This window comes from Oncorhynchus mykiss, chromosome 13 (genome assembly GCF_057628025.1).
Source record: "Oncorhynchus mykiss isolate SJ-2025 chromosome 13, ASM5762802v1, whole genome shotgun sequence".
In the NCBI taxonomy this organism is placed as follows: Eukaryota; Metazoa; Chordata; class Actinopteri; order Salmoniformes; family Salmonidae; genus Oncorhynchus; species Oncorhynchus mykiss.
This window is the reverse complement of record NC_143034.1, coordinates 40,143,776-40,165,019: the sequence shown is the minus strand read 5'-3', so window position 1 is coordinate 40,165,019 and position 21,244 is coordinate 40,143,776. Positions and strand designations below refer to the sequence as shown.

The 21,244-nt window shown below is 43.4% G+C and overlaps 1 protein-coding gene across 21 annotated transcripts in view; it reads right to left on the bottom strand.

The window, feature by feature from the left end:
* LOC110485141 (bromodomain-containing protein 4) overlaps positions 1 to 21,244 on the bottom strand; it is a 57,334-nt gene that overhangs the window by 3,539 nt on the left and 32,551 nt on the right. For 10 of the 21 annotated variants that reach the window (XM_036940749.2, XM_036940745.2, XM_036940748.2 and 7 more), the window contains 16 exons: positions 20,624 to 21,012; positions 19,747 to 20,148; positions 19,381 to 19,509; positions 18,619 to 18,894; positions 18,101 to 18,315; positions 15,203 to 15,582; positions 14,788 to 14,895; positions 14,226 to 14,518; positions 13,486 to 13,714; positions 12,633 to 13,096; positions 4,344 to 4,656; positions 3,989 to 4,095; positions 3,349 to 3,511; positions 2,076 to 2,212; positions 1,432 to 1,637; positions 809 to 1,064 (listed from right to left, as the gene is read on the bottom strand). In XM_036940749.2, coding sequence (XP_036796644.2) covers positions 809 to 1,064; positions 1,432 to 1,637; positions 2,076 to 2,212; positions 3,349 to 3,511; positions 3,989 to 4,095; positions 4,344 to 4,656; positions 12,633 to 13,096; positions 13,486 to 13,714; positions 14,226 to 14,518; positions 14,788 to 14,895; positions 15,203 to 15,582; positions 18,101 to 18,315; positions 18,619 to 18,894; positions 19,381 to 19,509; positions 19,747 to 20,148; positions 20,624 to 21,012 — 4,067 coding nt within the window. The remainder of the gene's footprint in view (positions 1 to 808; positions 1,065 to 1,431; positions 1,638 to 2,075; positions 2,213 to 3,348; positions 3,512 to 3,988; positions 4,096 to 4,343; positions 4,657 to 12,632; positions 13,097 to 13,485; positions 13,715 to 14,225; positions 14,519 to 14,787; positions 14,896 to 15,202; positions 15,583 to 18,100; positions 18,316 to 18,618; positions 18,895 to 19,380; positions 19,510 to 19,746; positions 20,149 to 20,623; positions 21,013 to 21,244) is intronic. The other 11 variants (XM_090196170.1, XM_090196163.1, XM_090196168.1 and 8 more) reach the window with 5 other exon arrangements.

Sequence of the window (21,244 nt, the reverse complement as noted above, 5' to 3'; positions counted from 1 at the left end):
ATATATATATATATATATATAATATATAATATATATATATATATATAATATATATATATATAATATGGAAACAAGTGCTGAAACCAAATTGTTTCCATATTTAAAAAGACTATTGCATGTCCTTGTCCTATCTCATGTATTGCATTTTGTAAAACATACATACATATATATATATATATATATATATATATATATATATATATATATATATATATATATATATATATATATATATATATATATATATAATATATATAAATATATAATATATAATATATATATATATATATATATATATATATATATATATATATATATATATATAATATATATATATAATATATAATATATATATATAATATAGAAAAGTTTGGTGTTTTCTCAAAATTACCAGACAAATCACTTTTTGTATATATAATGTTTTATAATATATAATATATATATATAATATATATAAATATATAATATATAATATATATATATATATATTATATATATATATATATATATATATATATATATATATATATATATATATATATATATATATATATGTTTTACAAAATGCAATACATGAGATAGGACAAGGACATGCAATAGTCTTTTTAAATATGGAAACAATTTGGTTTCAGCACTTGTTTCCATGAATGATCAAAACTTTTTTTTCGTGGCTCTCTCGTCTATCTACAGCAGATATATGGTGAGCAATGTTTGGACCATGGAATCGCAATAATAAGTATTGTGATAACATATCGTGAGGACCCTGGCACTTCCCAGCCCTACCAAATATATAGGAAACTTGTCTCACCGCTTCTCTCCTCCTCCTCTCCTGCTCGCGGCGTCGCGCTAGCTCCCTCTGCTGGTCCTGGGCTGAGGGCTGGGGCGGCGTGGGGGCCTGTGGGGGCTGGGGGAGGGCAGCGGGCTGGGCCTGGGGGGCTGGTGCCTGGGGTTGGGGGGCCTGGATGTGTTGCTGCTGCTCCAGACGTCTGCTTCGAGGCTCCTCATGAACTCTCCTCGACTGCTGCTGAGGCTCCAGGATATCCTCATCATCCCTGTCACGACCACTGAGAGAGAGAGAGAGTCAGAGGAGTGAGTTTCCCCAAAGGCTTTATAGCAAACGCTCTCTTGACGACCAAGACTTACTCATAGAAAAGCAAAGTGCTTCAATTTGACATATTTTGTTCATTCATAGAGAGAAAAGGAATGAGAATTGAGAGAAAAGGAATGAGTTTCGTAAAGCTTGGTAGCTAACATGGTATGTTCTTTCTGTCGACAATCCCGCAAGATTCAGAACAGCAAAGTGAAACTTCATTTGACAAATTTAGCTTGCTCACACACACACACACAGAAAATGTATTGTCAAACATCGATGTTGAAATACACAGAGAAACATTGAATGCAGGGTTGAAAAACTTTGGGGTTGATCCTCACCGTAGTTTCTCCTGCTCCCGGCGCAGTTTGTCCCTCTCAGCCTGCTCTGCTTGGGCCTTAAGAGCCTTTTCTCTCTCCTCTTTCTCCCGGGCGGCCCGGCGGAACTGCTCGAAGCTGTCGCTAGACGACTTCACTGCAGACAAGGGCGCTGACGTGGGCTTCTGGGCCAGGCTGGCCCACGAACCCATGTTCTTCAGTTTCACATCCTGACCGATGGAAAGATAGACGGAGAGTGAGACAGACACAGATAGACAGATGAGCGCGAGGGAGGGGATTGAGGAAGAGCAGATACGTTAGTATTTGATCATGACTGAACAACGGGTCGACTTATCACATAGCCACTCATTTCAATTGTTTGGCTATGACGGTATTCTCATTATAAGAGATAATATACAGAGTATACCAAACATTAGGAACAGCTTGATACACACGGGAAACTGTTGAGCTTGACAAAAAACGGTGCCATGAGCAACTTACATGATCAATTAGGGTTAAGTACCTTGCTCAAGGGGATGACGGCAGATTTTCACCGAGTCAGCTCTGGGAATCGAACCAGTGACCTTTCGGATACTGGCCCAACGCTCCATATGTTTATAATAAGGTGTATGTGTGTATGGCAACGTGCTGCTTGGTCTTCCACCCACCTGTACCTTTTTGGGTGCGACGGGCGTTTTGGGCTCCTGTTTGAACTTGTCCTTGTCTGGCAGGGAGGAGGAGGAGGGAGGACCGCTGGGCTCTGAGGAACGGATGACCGGCCGAGAGCTGTCCATCGACTTTACATCTGATGCACATAAACACATACAAGGAATACAGAACATGGTCAAAAAAAGAAACACATATGCACTCATTTGCTGTGCACCACACACAACCACGTTTATTCTTACGTGTTTGTCTGCAGATGAACACTATTCCCAAATATTGTTCTTCCATACACAGTACACCCCCCATATAAAATCACATACACTAGGGCTGGGCAATATGGCCAAGGTATTTGACATGATTTTATGTTTTTGAATCATATAAGTTCTACATTTGCTTTATGAGTAGTGCATGACCCTAGGGTGGCAACATATATTCTAAGTGTTTATATTCTAACATATATTCTAAGTGTTTTTAATGTGGCTTTCTCCATTCTGATTGTTTTGTACTGTTTAAATCCAACTTTTTCCGAGTGCATTTCCTGCTCTCATTTGAGATCATCAATATCTATATCAAAACACTTTGAACGGTTGTAATCATGGAAATATGATTATTATAATTCTATAGTTAGAATATAATAGTAGGCACTTTGAATACAGTGTTTGACATGATAACGAATGAAAATGCAAAAGAGTTATTTGTGACAGAGTAGAAACCAAAGTGTTGGTCAGTGTTTTCCAGGGGACCCTATAATCTTTGGCTACATTAAATGTTTACTATTACTTTTACCTTTGTGGATTTATATTAATAAGCAAAGTGGAAAGGAGCTTCGTTGTCATTCGACATCTTGTTGTATCTGCTGCATTGACTATGCAGTCTCATGGTCGAAGCATTAACTGCGCTACTTGATTGACAGGGGGCAGGGCTTGGTGAGAGAGTGAGAGCAACGACTCAAGTAGCGGAGTAAACTATAAAAGAGGACGTTACACACGGCGGAGTGGCGTATCACATTTAACATACCAAACATTGAAATGCCATTAAAGAAGTTAAAGTAAAAACCCAAACCGGTCAGTGGATAAATACCGGTATATAGTAAAATACAGTATAACACCCAGCCCTAACACACCCACACAGTTTTGTTTTGCTATCGTTGTGGGGACCAAATAATTGATTCCTATCCTATTTTCCCTAACCCTAAATCTAACCATAATACTAACCCTAAACCCCAAAATATATTTTTTCCCTTGTGTCAGCAAGGGTCCCCACAGGTGTACTCACTCTGCTGTGTGTGACCTGGTAGAGAGGGCTTGCTGTGGCAATCTAGGTGTTTGTGAGGGTCTTGTCTCATGGCTGGGCTGAAAGGCTCTCCTCCTCTCATCACTGGAGAGGGAGGCAACTTCTCTTCTTTCAAGCCTACCAGGGCCGGGGGCGCACGCTGCTCCTTCAACACACAGCACAAAGCCGGACTGGGTTAAAGGCACATTCTGGAAGATGTTCTGCTGTTCAATGGTCGTTTCGATGAATGATATTCACCCATTAAAAAACATTCACCCATTAAAAAAGACTTAAGATTGTGGCTTAAATGCTTGCTGTCCCTTCAACAAGCACATAGAAATAGGTTAACGCGTACATTCCCCACACAGAGGCTCTATCGAACTTCACAAGGCACAACCAGACAAGACCAGGGATTCAAATAGTATTTGTTTTCATTTAAATATGTTCAACTTTTGATTGAGCCGGCCTGGAGCGCACTTTTTTTTAGGACTAGTCTATTAACTCCATTGTGCCAGGCAAGCTCAAACAATCCAGTGAAGCTATAGTACTTGAGAGAAAACAAATATTATTTGAATGCACGTTTTCTAAACAGATCCAGATGCAGACTGACAGAAATAGAGACCGACACACACACAATACTCACTTTCTTGGGCTGCAGGTTGTGTGGCGGAGACTGGTGTGTTATGGGGGGATACTGGGGGAGGTGGGGGGAATGCATCATGATTGGGGAGGGGTTCTCCCTTAGGTGCCCTGTAGGCAGAACAGGGCATGATTAGAAACACTATTTAGTCGGATTCAAATCCTACAGCAGTGTCCTAACATACCGAAACACACAACGTTCTAAATTGTCTCTTTTGCAGTCACGCTGTATAGATTGCTATGTTACAATAATGTAGTTCCTGAGACAAAACACACTTCCAGGTTTTGTGAGAGCTGAGGTCTTCCAATAAATTGATCAACCAACCAATTTAATCACTCAATCAACACTTGAGTCTCACCGCTGTTGTATGGATCAGCCTTGATCTGTCGAGGGGAGAGGTGTTGCTGGATGATATGCTGTGCTTTGGCGGAGGACTGCATGGAACCCTTGTGTTGCCCTGCAGCGGCGTGCCTGTCTGACTGACCCGTCTGCTGCGCCCCAGGCCCCTGGGAGGGGTAACCCATCTGTGCATGCTGCTGCAGGTGGCGGGCTACCTGGTGCGGGGGTAGGATCTGCTGGGGCTGGCGCGAGGGGGGGGTGGGTTTGGACTGGGGCTGGGGAAGCTGGACTGAGAGCTGGGGTGGCTGAAGAGAGGGTTGGGAGGGCTGGACCTAGGATAGGAGGATAGGATCAATTTAATGTCCCAGAGGGCAAATTTGACTAAGACACACAGTGACTCTGTATAAGAAATAAACAATGTACATTACACACTCAACGTACACAATACAAATATTGGGATATTGGGATTGAGAACAATGCAGCAAAGGCAGCAGCAGAATAGATGAGGAAACAGCCCTTGCCTTAACCTCTCTGGGATATGTGGGACGGTAGCGTCCCACTTGGCCAAAAGCCAGAGAAAATGCAGAGCTCCAAACTCAAATAAATTCCTAATTCCTAAAACTTTCATGAAATCACACATGTAAGATACCAAATTAAAGCTACACGTGTTGTGAATACAGCCAACATGTCAGATTTCAAAAAGCCTTTTCAGGGAAAGCAAACGATGCTATTATCTGAGGATAGCACCTCCATAAACAAAAGTGAGAAAACATTTCAACCCTGTAGGCGCGACACGAAACGCAGAAATAAAAATATAAATCATGCCTTACCTTTGACGAGCTTCTTCTGTTGGCACTCCAATATGTCCCATAAACATCACAAATGGTCCTTTTGTTCGATTAATTCCGTCCATATATACCCAATATGTCAATTTATTTGGCGCGTTTGATCCAGAAAAACATTGGTTCCAACTTGTGACTACAAAATATTCAAAAGTTACCTGTAAACTTTGCCAAAACATTTCAAACTACTTTTGTAATACAACTTTGTATTTTTTCAATACACAAAGGAATAACCTCAACCAATTTCTAAAGACTGGTGACATCCAGTGGAAGCGGTAGGAACTGCAAGCAAGTCCCTTAGAAATTTGGATTCCCAATGAAACCTCATTGAAAATAAGGTGACCTCCCCAAAAAATCTGAAAGGTTTGTCCGCGGGGTTTCGCCTGTTACACAAGTTCTGTTTTACTCACATACATGATTCAAACAGTTTTAGAAACTTCAGAGTGTTTTCTATCCAAATCTACTAATAATATGCATATCTTATCTCCTGGGGATGAGTAGCAGGCAGTTGAATTTGGTCATGCTTTTCATCCAAAATTCCAAATGCTGCCCCCTATCCTAGAGGTTAAGCCCTACATTTTTTTCCCGGGGGGCCAGTGGGTCGCTGGTTCGGGTCCGTGTTTTAACTTGGTGGGAGATCTGTTGACGTGCCCTTGGGCGGGGGTCCTTGACCCCTCCTGTGGGTCGCTCTGGACGGGAGACGGTTAGATGAGCGGCAGCGTAGTCTAGTGGTTAGAGCGTTGCAAGTTCAACCGGAAGGTTGCAAGTTCAAACCCCCGAGCTGACAAGGTACAAATCTGTCGTTCTGCCCTTGAACAGGCAGTTAACCCACTGTTCCTAGGCCGTCATTGAAAATAAGAATTTGTTCTTAACTGACTTGCCTAGTTAAATAAAGGTCAAATAAATAAATAAAAAATGACTGAATGTAATGTAAAGGTTGAATGGCGTCACTGCGGGCAGATTGTATTTAAAAAAATATTTTTAAAAACAATTCCAGACAGAATAACCTACTGTTTTTTGACGAACTCCAAGGTCTTCTTGCGAATCGACATCCCTGTGTTTTGAGAGAAATGTCTGTTTGACAGGTGTTGCTCACGGATTGAGGAAGAAAACAATAACTGATTCGATCAATTGAACGAAGTGCTGCGCATAGCCTATATACGAAGGGCCTAAATGTATCAACGTTCACAGTGAATGCTTTTGTTCATATGTTTTGTAGGAATGGATTGAATATTGCCAAATGCATCAGTAAACAAATAATTTGCCTATTTAATGTAATGTAACCCTTTCCGTTAATAGACTGCAAAGCAGCATACAACTGACCTAAACCTTTGGAAAGGATAAGTTCACTTTCGCACCCAAGTGCACTGTTTAGCTCACATCTGAAGGCTGAAGGCTGCATTTAGGACATCTTGCAGTAAAAAATTATTACGGGGCAGTTTGGAAAAAAGTAATCCCGCCCGAATCGTCCTCTGGAATAACGGACATTCTGGAGTAACAATTACATAACCAATATCGTCTAGTAATACAAGTCCCGTGCCAATAGGGCTTAGCCTAATGTTTAAGAAAATTGAGGAGATAGCAAACCAACTTAATTAGGTCTATAAATCAATAGCCTAACTGTTAAATGTGCCTGGCTTTATAAAATCATCCATATATACACAATACCAGTCCAAAATTTAGACACACCTACTCATTCAAGTGTTTTTCTTAATTTTTCGCTTGACATCCAAACTATGAAATAACACATATGGAATCATGTAGTAACCAGAAAAGTGTTAATCAAATAAAAATATATTTCATTTTTGAGATTCTTCAAAGTAACCACCCTTTGCCTTGATGACAACTTTGCACACTATTGTGGACAAATTTGTGGAATTTATTTATTTAATTATTCTTAATGCGTTTGCACTAATCAGTGACATGGTAGGGGTGGTATACAGAAGGTAGCCCTATTTAGTAAAATACCAAGTCCATATTACGGCAAGAATAGCTTAAATAAGCAAAGAAAAACGACAGTCCATCACTACTTTAAGACATGAAGGTCAGTCAATCCAGAAAAAATATCAAGAACTTTCAAAGTTTCTTCAAGTGCAGTTGCAAAAACCAAGCGCTATGATGAAACTGACTACCACAGGAAAGGAAGACCCAGAGTTACCTCTGCTGCAGAGGATAAGTTCATTAGAGTAACTGCACTTGAGATTGCAGCCCAAATACATGCTTCAGAGTTCAAGTAAGAGACACATCTCAACATCAACTGTTCAGAGTGCGTGAATCTGGCCCTCATGGTCAAATTCCTGCAAAGAAACCACTACTAAAGGACACCAATAATGTTTCTTGAGCCAAGAAAGCCGAGCAATGGACATTCGACCAGTGGAAATCTGTCCTTTGGTCCAAATTTGAGATTTTTGGTTCCAACCACCATCTTTGAGAGACGCAGAGTAGGTTACCGGATGATCTCTGCATGTGTGGTTCCCACCATGAAGCATAGAGGAGGTGGGACGGTGTGGGGGTGCTTTGCTGGTGACAGTGTCTGTGATTTATTTAGAATAAGGCACACTTAACCAGCATGGCTACCACAGCATTCTGCAGCAATAAGCCATGCCACCTGGTTTGCTCTTAGTGTGACTATCATTTGTTTTTCAACAGGACAATGACCCAACAACCTCCAGGCTGTGTAAGGGCTGTTTGACCAAGAAGGAGAGTGATGGAGTGCTGCATCAGATGACATGGCCTCCACAATCACTCAATTGATGGTTTGGGATGAGTTGAACCGCAGAATGAGGAAACAGCAGCCAACAAGTGCTCAGCATTTGTGTGAACTCCTTCAAGACTGTTGGAAAAGCATCCCAGGTGAAGCTGATTGAGAGAATACCAAGATTGTGCAAAGCTGTCATCAAGGCAAAGCGTAGCTACTTTGAAGAATCTAAAATATATTTTGATTTGTTTAACACTTTTTTGGTTACTATATGATTCCATGTGATATTTCATAGTTTTGATGATTTAACTATTATTCTACAATGTAGAAAATAGTAAAAATAAAGAAAAACCCTTGAATGAATAGGTGTGTCTAAACTTTTGACTGGTACTGCATCTAAATAAATAAGGCAGATCTTGCTTCTGTTGAGTGTTTAATAGCCTACTGATTCCAAGAGCACCAAGTCTCATGAAATGGCAAAATGTCTGATAAAAGCCAAATGTGTGAAATTGCTTTTTTAATGTTTGCTATAATAAAGGCTTTATAATTTTCTTGAGTTAGAACAGACTGGTATTACTTATTATTTAGTGTTTACGCAGAAAAATACAATTTTTATCTAACACAGCACCTGTTTGTCATGGATAATACAGTGGGGCAAAAAAGTATTTAGTCAGCCACCAATTGTGCAAGTTCTCCCACTTAAAAAGATGAGAGGCCTGTAATTTTCATCATAGGTACTTCACCTATGACAGACAAAATGAGAAAAATCACATTGTAGGATTTTTACTGAATTTATTTGCAAATTAAGGTGGAAAATAAGTATTTGGTCAATAACAAAAGTTTCTCAATACTTTGTTATATACCCTTTGTTGGCAATGACAGAGGTCAAACGTTTTCTGTAAGTCTTCACAAGGTTTTCACACACTGTTGCTGGTATTTTGGCCCATTCCTCCATGCAGATCTCCTCTAGAGCAGTGATGTTTTGGGGCTGTTGCTGGGCAACACGGACTTTCAACTCCCTCCAAAGATTTTCTATGGGGTTGAGATCTGGAGACTGGCTAGGCCACTCCAGGACCTTGAAATGCTTCTTACGAAGCCACTCCTTCATTGCCCGGGCGGTGTGTTTGGGATCATTGTCATGCTGAAAGACCCAGCTACGTTTCATCTTCAATGCCCTTGCTGATGGAAGGAGGTTTTCACTCAAAATCTCACGATACATGGCCCCCATTCATTCTTTCCTTTACACGGATCAGTCGTCCTGGTCCCTTTGCAGAAAAACAGCCCCAAAGCATGATGTTTCCACCCCCATGCTTCACAGTAGGTATGGTGTTCTTTGGATGCAACTCAGCATTCTTTGTCCTCCAAACACGACGAGTTGAGTTTTTACCAAAAAGTTATATTTTGGTTTCATCTGACCATATGACATTCTCCCAATCTTCTTCTAGATCATCTAAATGCTCTCTAGGAAACTTCAGACGGGACTGGACATGTACTGGCTTAAGCAGGGGGACACGCCTGGCACTGCAGGATTTGAGTCCCTGGCGTAGTGTGTTACTGATGGTAGGCTTTGTTACTTTGGTCTCAGCTCTCTGCAGGTAATTCACTAGGTCCCCCCGTGTGGTTCTGGGATTTTTGCTCACCGCTCTTGTGATCATTTTGACCCCACGGGGTGAGATCTTGCGTGGAGCCCCAGATCGAGGGAGATTATCAGTGGTCTTGTATGTCTTCCATTTCCTAATAATTGCTCCCACAGTTGATTTCTTCAAACCAAGCTGCTTACCTATTGCAGATTCAGTCTTCCCAGCCTGGTGCAGGTCTACAATTTTGTTTCTGGTGTCCTTTGACAGCTCTTTGGTCTTGGCCATAGTGGAGTTTGGAGTGTGACTGTTTGAGGTTGTGGACAGGTGTCTTTTTTACTGATAACAAGTTCAAACAGGTGCCAGAAATCTTGCTTGTTTGTAGGTGACCAAATACTTATTTTCCACCATAACTTGCAAATAAATTCATAAAAAATCCTACAATGTGATTTTCTGGATTTTTTTCTCTCATTTTGTCTGTCATAGTTGAAGTGTACCTATGATGAACATTACAGGCCTCTCTCATCTTTTTAAGTGGGAGAACTTGCACAATTGGTGGCTGACTAAATACTTTTTTGCCCCACTGTATGTGGGTAGTTCTCGCTCCTATACCCTCCTTTTTCTTTATCTCCTTCTCCTTATTATTACAATTATTATAATCATAAGTAATGTCGTTATCCTTAGAAGGCTTTGTAGAGTAGCCTTGTACAACCACAATCGAGCTTTAGGACTAAGAGCGTGTCCTGTTCAGTCTTAATACGGTAAATTACTTAGGCCTATATTGTAATATATAGTCTAATCAATCATTTATTCGTTCATGCCTTCACACGAGACATTCATGCTTTGAAATTAAATCAAGCAGTTTTGTTTTAAAATTAAATAAAGGGAGCTTTGGATAACTAACCTAAACAAGAAATAAACCGCAATTCACAAATGCATGCAACTGTTTTTAGCCTGCTGTAATAAAGGCTTTATAATATTATTCGTTAGAATAGAGTCTCTGGCACAGTTAGTGTTTATTTTTAAGTTTATTTTTCACGTCATCCGCATCCATTTTGCTGTCGATATTACTGCGTTTATTTTATTTTAACCAATTAATTGATGTGATTATGATAGGCTATAGGTCAGGCCCTATTGGTCACATACAGTGCCTTGCGAAAGTATTCGGCCCCCTTGAACTTTGCGACCTTTTGCCACATTTCAGGCTTCAAACATAAAGATATAAAACTGTATTTTTTTGGGAAGAATCAACAACAAGTGGGACACAATCATGAAGTGGAACGACATTTATTGGATATTTCAAACTATTTTAACAAATCAAAAACTGAAAAATTGGACGTACAAAATTATTCAGCCCCCTTAAGTTAATACTTTGTAGCGCCACCTTTTGCTGCGATTACAGCTGTAAGTCGCTTGGGGTATGTCTCTATCAGTTTTGCACATCGAGAGACTGACATTTTTTCCCATTCCTCCTTGCAAAACAGCTCGAGCTCAGTGAGGTTGGATGGAGAGCATTTGTGAACAGCAGTTTTCAGTTCTTTCCACAGATTCTCGATTGGATTCAGGTCTGGACTTTGACTTGGCCATTCTAACACCTGGATATGTTTATTTTTGAACCATTCCATTGTAGATTTTGCTTTATGTTTTGGATCATTGTCTTGTTGGAAGACAAATCTTCGTCCCAGTCTCAGGTCTTTTGCAGACTCCATCAGGTTTTCTTCCAGAATGGTCCTGTATTTGGCTCCATCCATCGTCCCATCAATTTTAACCATCTTCCCTGTCCCTGCTGAAGAAAAGCAGGCCCAAACCATGATGCTGCCACCACCATGTTTGACAGTGGGGATGGTGTGTTCAGCTGTGTTGCTTTTACGCCAAACATAACGTTTTGCATTGTTGCCAAAAAGTTCAATTTTGGTTTCATCTGACCAGAGCATCTTCTTCCACATGTTTGGTGTGTCTCCCAGGTGGCATGTGGCAAACTTTAAACAACACTTTTTATGGATATCTTTAAGAAATGGCTTTCTTCTTGCCACTCTTCCATAAAGGCCAGATTTGTGCAATATACGACTGATTGTTGTCCTATGGACAAAGTCTCCCACCTCAGCTGTAGATCTCTGCAGTTCATCCAGAGTGATCATGGGCCTCTTGGCTGCATCTCTGATCAGTCTTCTCCTTGTATGAGCTGAAAGTTTAGAGGGACGGCCTGGTCTAGGTAAATTTGCAGTGGTCTGATACTCCTTCCATTTCAATTTTATTACTTGCACAGTGCTCCTTGGGATGTTTAAAGCTTGGGAAATCTTTTTGTATCCAAATCCGGCTTTAAACTTCTTCACAACAGTATCTCGGACCTGCCTGGTGTGTTCCTTGTTCTTCATGATGCTCTCTGCGCTTTTAACGGACCTCTGAGACTATCACAGTGCAGGTGCATTTATACGGAGACTTGATTACACACAGGTGGATTGGATTTATCATCATTAGTCATTTAGGTCAACATTGGATCATTCAGAGATCCTCACTGAACTTCTGGAGAGAGTTTGCTGCACTGAAAGTAAAGGGGCTGAATAATTTTGCACGCCCAATTTTTCAGTTTTTGATTTGTCAAAAAAGTTTGAAACATCCAATAAATGTTGTTCTACTTCATGATTGTTTCCCACTTGTTGATTCTTCACAAAAAAATACAGTTTTATATCTTTATGTTTGAAGCCTGAAATGTGGCAAAAAGTCGCAAAGTTCAAGGGGGCCGAATACTTTCGCAAGGCACTGTACATGCGATGCTTACATGTGTCACGTAAAGAGAGAGCAAGGGTTGAGGGAATAGGGTAAGTTTTCTCTAAACCAATTTGGGATTTTGGTAACAGAACTTCTGTCAGAAACAAGTAAGAAACTATATGGCTGTAATGATGTTGCAGATAAACACTTGCTGTGCTGTCTTTCTCTGCAGTAGGGAGGAGAGCAAGACAATGTGCGACAGTCATCTATATTCATCCAACCGTGTGTATCAGACAAGCTCAGTGCGTACGTAGTTGATTTTATTTAAACACATAGGTTGTGTCTGCCCATATATGGAAAAGTAAGTTTAAACATTTCAACAAATGGATTGGTCGAAAGAACCATTCAGTCGACCAATATAATTTTTTAGTCGGGGACAGCCCTAAAATATATTACACACTCAACGTATACACAATACAGACCTGTACAGACTGCAGGAGGGGAGCCTGGTTCTGTTGTTGTTGGCGAATCTGGAGAGACTGCATGATCTGCTGGGGATTGTGTGGTTGTTGGCCAGGTCTTCCCTGGCTCTGTCCCTGCTGGAGCTGTTGCAGGTAGAGATGCACCTGGCTGAGGGGTAAGGGCGGAATCACCTCCTCATCGTCCTCCAGGAGCATCTGGGGGGGCAGGGAGGACATCAGGCCCTGAGGGGTGAGGGTGGGGGGGGAAAGGGGCCGCTGCTGCAGGGACTGGGGGGGGGTGGGATGGAGAATGTGGGGCTGGAGGTGGTGCTGGGGTGGAGGGGCTTGTGGCTGGAGCTGTTGTTGTTGTTGTAGTAGTAGGGTTGGCTGGGTCGCTGGTTGCTGCTGCTGCGGGGGTTTGGGAGGTAGAGCTGCTGCCCTGTGGCTGGGTCGAGATGGCTGCTGGGGCAAGGCGTTGTGCAAAGCTACATGTGAAGAGGAGGAAGGGAAATAATGAGAAAAGGTGGTTAGGAGAGTCATGATGGAAACATCACGATGAAAAAAGTCAAAGGACTGCCTAGTTAATCTAATCATAGGTCAACAAATTCTTAGAATAAACTTTTAGGAAGCCTTCGGATAACCCAAGACCAGCTTATTGCAGAACTGGGTTCAAATAGTGTTCTGTCAAATACCTATCTTGCGTTCGATCGCTCCTGCCCAGTGCACCAGATGGGTGGGTTTGGCAAATTATAGACTTTTCCATTGGTCCCATTACGCCAGGCAAGCTCAAATCAACCATAGTATTGGTATTAGAAAAAAATACGAAAGACTATCTGACCTCAGGCAGGTCTGGCTTGAAGAGGCCGGGACTTACCTGGGTTAGGGTTGGGAGGGTTGGCGTGGATGGGGTGCTGGTTGAGAAAGGGGTGCGTCTCCGGGGACACCGGCCCCGCTGCCGAGTGAACGTTGAGGTGGGGGGGCAAGGCAGGCGACGAGGAGTGGTGGTGCTGGGACAGGTGCATGAGTGGCTGCTGGCCGAAGTGGGGCAGCAAATCAAACGTGTTCTCCAGCAACTGAGAGGACTCCAACGCCGTGACCGTTACCTAGGAATTAAACACACGCACGCACCATTATACAATGAACTTCACTGCTGCACTTTTTCAAATGCTTTTTTAGTCATTTGTAAAGTCCCACTGTACAGTCCCCATCCAATCAAATCGTATTGGTCGCATACACATATTTAGCAGATGTTATTGCGTGTGTAGAGAAGTGCCCCACTACATGTTTTCTATATCGTCTTACTGCTGTTTTTAAGTCCTGTAATAAGCTTTTATGAAAACAGACAATAACATTCTATCATGTCGTATCTTTAAAACCACATATGAAATAAACATTCAAGCTTTGTGTTTTTATCCTGGATAATGGATCATGTATGCAATGTTAAGTATCTTAAATAAATCCTTGTGTATTTTCCTACTAGCACTGACTTTTCTGAGGGAACATGTACTTCCGACTGTGATATGTGGTTATTTAAATGACCAAAATGTTAAATATGTCTCCGGCTGGGGCAGCCTACTACTTTTAGTTCTCATAAATTCAATCAATCAATCTTACCGGGGGAGGGGCCATGTAGGTGACGGGGGAGGGGTTATGGTGCTGTTGTTGCTTCAGGTGGATGCTGGGCTGCAGGACAGGACCCTGGGGGTGAGGGTGGCCCTGGGGGTGAGGGTGGCCCTGGGGGTGAGGGTGGCCCTGGGGGTGAGGGTGGCCCTGGGGGTGAGGGTGGCCCTGGGGGTGAGGGATGCCATGGGGGAGGGGCCCAGCTCCAGACATGGTATGGTGGAGATGGGGCTTCTTCCCTTCGTTGGTCCCGTGGCCTTTCTTCTGTTTCTGTTTAGGAGGGATTCCTGACAAGAGAAGGCAGAGAGGAGATCCTGACTACTGAATTAAGCTTTCGTCTATCAATTCTGAATACGTGACAAAAATCTGTTGTTGACCACAGCCACAATGTGAGATTGTTAAATATTCAAGTATTGACCATGATATATGCATGAGGTAAATAATATGGGGCACATGCGAAATACCTCAATGTTACGCTTCAAACCAAAGAAGATAATAAAGGCTTAAAAACAACATTTGAGGAGTGAAATGAGAAGGGCTTAATGCGTGTCCCTACCCTTCTCCTCATCACTGTCTGAGGAGCTGGAGTCGCTGCTGTCGGTGTCAGAGGAGGAGCTGGCCTTGATCTTGGCGGCAGTCATGGCCTCCATGGTCTTCTCTGCCACTATAGGAGAGAGCGGCACATGACTCGACATCTTCTCAAGACACCCTAACATGTTAGGTCAACATAAAACTACATTGCTAAGACAAAGTTAAAGGAAACCGCTTGGCAAAATGAAAAAGTGACCTAGGCGCTAAAGGAAAGCTGTGGAAAAGTTATCAATACCTCGTTATTCATGTTTTGTAACCGTAATTTCGGGATTGATTTGAATGAATTACGCAACATCATTACATTTCAAATTATTTGTAGGAGGTTAGGGAGTTTTTGTTTGGCCACAGGGGGAGGCAAAGATACGCATGTTGAGACTCACCAGGAACCTTCTTCTTGTTCTTGCGGAGGCACGACGACACGTATCTCTCCAGCTCTCTCAGCGTGGACGGCTTGAGCGTCTCAAAGTCTATCTCGATCTCATCGGGGTTGGAGTTCTTCAGCGAGGGCTCTCTGGACTGGATGATGTGGACCACACGACCCAGCTTGTCGCCGGGCAGCTTGTTGATGTCCAGACTCAGCTGCCTCTTCTCCTCATACGACATGGGCCTACCCTTCTCCCCGGGGGCTCCAGCTGCAGCCGGGTCGTCCTCCAGGCCCTCCCCCAAGCCCGACACGGGCTGCAGAGCTGGGGGCTGCAGCGCTGCCTGAGGGCCCAGGGCTGCAGAGTGGTTGTTCTTCACCGCACCTCCCTCCTTCTTACTGCAAGATCAGAGCAGAATATATAAACTATCAGTACAATTTCAACTGGAAGAGAATAACCTTTGTCTCTATTCCAATGTCCAAACAAGCATACTACTTAGAATGAAGTAGGTTCCTGGTAACTGAGCTAAACGACTACCACCCCGCCCCGTAGCACTCACTTCCGTCATCATGAAGTGCTTTGAGAGACTAGTCAAGGACCATGTCACCTCCACCCTACCTGACACCCACTACAATTTGCTTACCGCCCCAATAGGTCCACAGACGACGCAATCGCAACCACACTGCCCTATCTGTCCCATCTGGACAAGAGGAATACCTGTGTGCGAATGCTGTTCATCGACTACAGCTCAGCATTTAACACCATAGTACCCTCCAAACCCTGGGTCTCGACCCCGCCCTGTGCAACTGGGTACTGGACTTCCTGACGGGCCGCCCCCAGGTGGTGAGGGTAGGTAACAACATCTTCACCCCGCTGATCCTCAACACTGGGGCCCCACAAGGGTGCGTTCTGAGCCCTCTCCTGTACTCCTTGTTCACCCACGACTGCGTGGCCATGCACGCCTCCAACTCAATTAGAGGTCGACCGATTAAATCGGAATGGCCGATTAATTAGGGCCGATTTCAAGTTTTCATAACAATCGGAAATTGGTATTTTTGGGCACCAATTTTTTTATATATTTTTATACACCTTTATTTAACTAGGCAAGTCAGTTAAGAACACATTCTTATTTTCAATGACGGCCCAGGAACGGTGGGTTAACTGCCTTGTTCAGGGGCAGAACGACAAGATTTTCACCTTGTCAGCTCGGGGGATCCAATCTTGCAACCTTACATTTAACTAGTCCAACGCAATAATGACCTGCCTCTCTCTCGTTGCACTCCACAAGGAGACTGCCTGTTAAGCGAATGCAGTAAGCCAAGGTAAGTTGCTAGCTAGCATTAAACTTATCTTGTAAAAAACAATCAATCAATCAATCATAATCACTGGTTAACTACACATGGTTGATGATATTACTAGATATTTTCTATCGTGTCCTGCGTTGAATATAATCTGACTGAGCATACAAGCATACAAGTATCTAAGTATCTGACTGAGTGGCGGTAGGCAGAAGCATTCATTCAAACAGCAATTTTGTGTGTTTTGCCAGCAGCTCTTCATTGTGCGTCAAGCATTGCGCTGTTTATGACTTCAAGCCTATCAACTCCCAAGATGAGGCTGGTGTAACCGAAGTGAAATGCCTAGCTAGTTAGTGCGCGCTAATAGAGTTTCAAACATTACTCGCTCTAAGCCTTCTAGTAGTTGTTCCCCTTGCTCTGCATTCCCCTTGCTCTGCATGGGTAACACTGCTTCGAGGGTGGCTGTTGTCGTTGTGTTGCTGGTTCAACCCCACAGAGGAGCAAGGAGAGGGACAGAAGCTATACTGTTACACTGGCAATACTGAAGTGCCTATAAGATCATCCAATAATCAAAGGTTAATGAAATACAAATGGTATAGAGGGAAATAGTCCTATAATTCCTATAATAACTACAACCTAAAACTTCTTACCTGGGAATATTGAAGACTCATGTTAAAAGGAACAACCAGCTTTCATATGTTCTCATGTTCTGAGCAAGGATCTGAAACGTTAGCTTTCATAGCACATATTGAACTGGGTTCTTTTACTTTCTTCTCCAACACTGTGTATGTGACAAATAAAATTAGATTTGAAGTGTGAATTCTAAATAGTATGCTAGAAGATGGGCATTGTAATGTAGCCACTGTAACGTAACATCTCTGTGAATGAAATGCAGAAAGAGCAGAGGGAGTATACAAATCATGTTACAACACTTGCCGTGGAAATGAGACAGAAGCTTATAAATGGCTTAGAGGATTAACAACGAAACAGCTTCAGTACTTTTATAATGTGCCAATAAAATCCATGCGCTCAGCAAATTATGTGTCCCCTTGAAAATGTCACAGGTCCTGACTTCTGTAAACATTTTTTATTTTACCTTTATTTACCTAAGTAAGTCGGTTAATAACAAATTCTTATTTTCAATGACTGCCAACGAACAGTGGGTTAACTGCCTTGTTCAGGGGCAGAACGACAGATTTTTACCTTGTCAGCTTGGGGATTCGATCTTGCAACCTTTCGGTTACTAGTCCAACGGTCTAACCACTAGGCTACCTGCCGCCCCAATGCCACACCTAAGACAGAAATTCCCATAGCTGTGTATTGTACTGATGGAGAACCAGGTCAGTGCAGTACAGATGGGTTTATGACAAACCAGGATCACTGAGTTAACCAGGTAACTTTATTAAACAACCGGAAATAACTCGTGATTTTCTGTTTAATTAAAATAGCTGCATTTAAATATTCTTTCCACCATTTTTTTTATCAATTTGCCCATTTCAAGCTCCTCTTAAAAAAAATATTCAGGCAAGTTAGCTGGCTAACTCCTTGGTCCTGCTTTGTAGCATACCCCTCTTCTCAGCTTGGCTCAGTAGTGTGAAAAAGCTATTATTGTTCCAACCTGGGTTTCTTGGTCTTCTTGGGCAGGAGCTCCTTGTTGTTGTTGCTGCTGTTGTTGTTCTTGGTCTTCTTGGGGAACTGAATGGCCGGCTCCGGGATCTCCTCCACCGCTCCTTTCCTTTTGTGCTTGTCTTTCTTCTTCTCCTTCTCTTTTCTCTTTGGTTTGCTGGCCTGTGGCTGCGAGAGGGCCGCCAGCTGCTCGTGGACAGCTTTGAGCTGTAACAGACAGACAGGAAACCAACGGTCAAAAAACAATGGATAGTCATTGACTGGACATCACCAAATATTCCAGGGGTCAGAAAAGACACAGCACCCTTCATCCATCTTCAGGGATTCAATTAGATTTTAAACAACTTTATTTATCCATCAAATGTATCACAAATGGATGTTATTAGTGCCAAAAGAGTTGAAAGAATGTATGATGAATAGAGATGTCACCAGAGAGGCTGGAATCCCTCAATCAGGGGGAAAAATCCAATCCTATTTGCATTCCATGTTGTTGTTTCGGTCTTTCCTCACCTGTTCTTGTAGCTCGGCCAGTCTCTGGGCTCTCTCCTCCTCCAAGTCGTTTGTGGAGGATTCCGACTCAGAAGACGAATCACTGGAGCTGTCCGAGGAGGAAGCGGGGTGTTTGACCGAGGCAGGACCTAGGATGGAAGATGCAGGGTTTAGGATGGGCGGCGGCTGGGCCTTGATGATGGGGGCGGAGGACTGGAGCAGCACGGGGGCAGGAGCCGAAGCCAACATCTCCTCGGGCTCATCTGGCATCTTGGCGAAGCGCATCTCAAACACGTCCTGTTGGAGAGAGAGAGGGAGGGAGAGGACATACTCAGAGTCTGGATAGAGAACAGAACTGGGTGGTGCTCAATCGGGCACACCGTAGCAAAACTAGTTGCAATGGAAAAGCAAACATCGGCGTTCTGATTTTGGAAAAGTTCAGGAACCTATGAATTTCACTCGGTTTCAAAACATATTCTCCCTATTGAACAACCCAGATTTCAAAGACATCTGCTGCACCAGTAAAACACAGAAAATAGTTTGGCATACAGGTACATGAAAAAGTTACAAACAGGTACATGAAAAGGCCTAAGCTCATGTGGGCATTTGTTATAAAATAGATTTTTGTGACTTACGTGACACACGTGAACGTTGTCATTTATATATTTACTATACATCTTTATCTCATCAGACTTGATGAGATAAACTTAAGTTCCTTCTGGAAAATGTAAGTAATTAAATATAATTATGAGGGTATTATTTACCGTGTTACAAGTGTATTACCTGTAGTCTGCGTGCCATAGCCACCACCTCGTGGTCGGGTGGGTTGTACTTGTAGCAGTTAGAGAACATTAACCGAACGTCGGCAGCAAACTCCTGGGCGTCTCTGTACTGCCTGTTGTCCAGCTTCAACTACAAACACATCACAACATGTCAACAAAACCACGTCACAATGTTGGAATCCTTTTAGAGGACAAGGACATCCCTTAGAGAGCTAGACTTCTTCAGGCTTTCCTGCCAACCCTAATCCAACATAGGGCTCTGGTCGAAAGTACTGCACTATGGGCCCTGGTCAAAAGCAGTGTACTATATATCGGGAAAAGGGTGCAATTTGGGACACACCCATAATTGTGTTCCATTCAAACCCACCTTGACAGTGGCAAGGTCCATGGGGTGTTTGATGATGTCGTGGTAGTCGTGCAGCCCCAGCATGTCCACGTTTACTGGCTTGTAGAAGGGCCAGGCGTAGGCCGCGTGCTTCTTATGTAACATGTCTCGGACCAAGCTGGAGCAGTACCGTAGCTGCTCCTGCTGCTTGGGGCTATGAGCCCCTAACCCTGGTCCTCCGGGTCCCCCTAGACCGAGACCTATCCCAAGGCCCAGGTGGTGCTGGGAGTCTGGAGCCTCCTTCTTGATTAGCTTGGTGGGCCTGGCGCTTTCACGTCGCGGCAGCGTCTTCCCCGACTTGGACTCGGCTGGAGAAGACTCACTCAGCTGGTCGTTGGCCGTGGGGGTGGTCGTGTCTGCTTTCCTCTTCTGGCTCTTTCTCTGCTAGAAGGGGGTATAGAGAAATTAGGGGCACAGGGAGAGGGACAGAAAGGGGAAGGAGAAGAGGCAGAGTATGAGAGGAGAATGTGATTGTTTTAGATCAGATGCAAGGTAATAAACAGTGTACTTTTGTCAAAAGCATTCTGAACAGCGATTGATTGAGCTTCCTTGGTGCAATGGAACCAATGGAGTAGCCCTAAAAGTGCAAACCATGTCCATTTGGCACTCCAGAGAAGTTCAATTAAAAGCTCAAAGTATTTGAAGGAATGCAAATACTATTTGAATCAAATACTATTTGAAGCGTCGTTCATTATGCATCAAAATGAAGAAGAAAAAAACCAGACAAACAGGGAGGGACCACCTCGAAACTCTCATTCATTCTCATTTTCCATTTTGCTCTATTATAAACACAACCCAGTTCTGCAAGCAATATACCCCGCACCCTCCCTGTGCATGCCAAACCCTCCATCTGACTCACTTTGGCCATGGGCACGGGGTTCTGCAGTATGGGGGCAGTGCTCTGGATGGAGGTGGGGGGCAGAGTGGTCTGGGTGGGTGGAGGAGGCACGGAGGTCATAATCGGGAGCTTAGGAGGGGCCTGGAGAGGCAGGTCCGACGGGCCCAGTGAGTAGGGGGCCCCCAGCTGTGGCGCATGGGCATGGGTGTGGACAGGTAGCGTTGGGGGCACGCGGGAGGGCAGGGCCTGCATGAGGGGCTGAGGAGGTAGAGATGGTGGCCCCTGGTCCTGGGTCTGTTGCTGCACTGGTGGTCCTCTGGTCTGAGGGCCTGGGGAGTGGCTGGAGAAGCCCCGTGTCTGGGGGGTGGTGGACGGAGAATCCATAGTCGGGCCTGGCTTCAAGTTCAGACCTGGGAGGGTGTGAGACACACAGAGAGACAGAACAATGTGTGAATGAAATTGAATAAGTAGAACTACAAGAAATCTAAGATGTTAATTAAATGATATCCAGCTCAGGGCTCCAACTATGCATTTGGTTTTCTAACTTGCTAGATAAGTGGCTAGATGTCAAGATCAAGCTTCTTGGTTACAGTAGATATTCAATCCCCTCCTGGAGAAAGATCTAGGGCCCTATAAAATCCG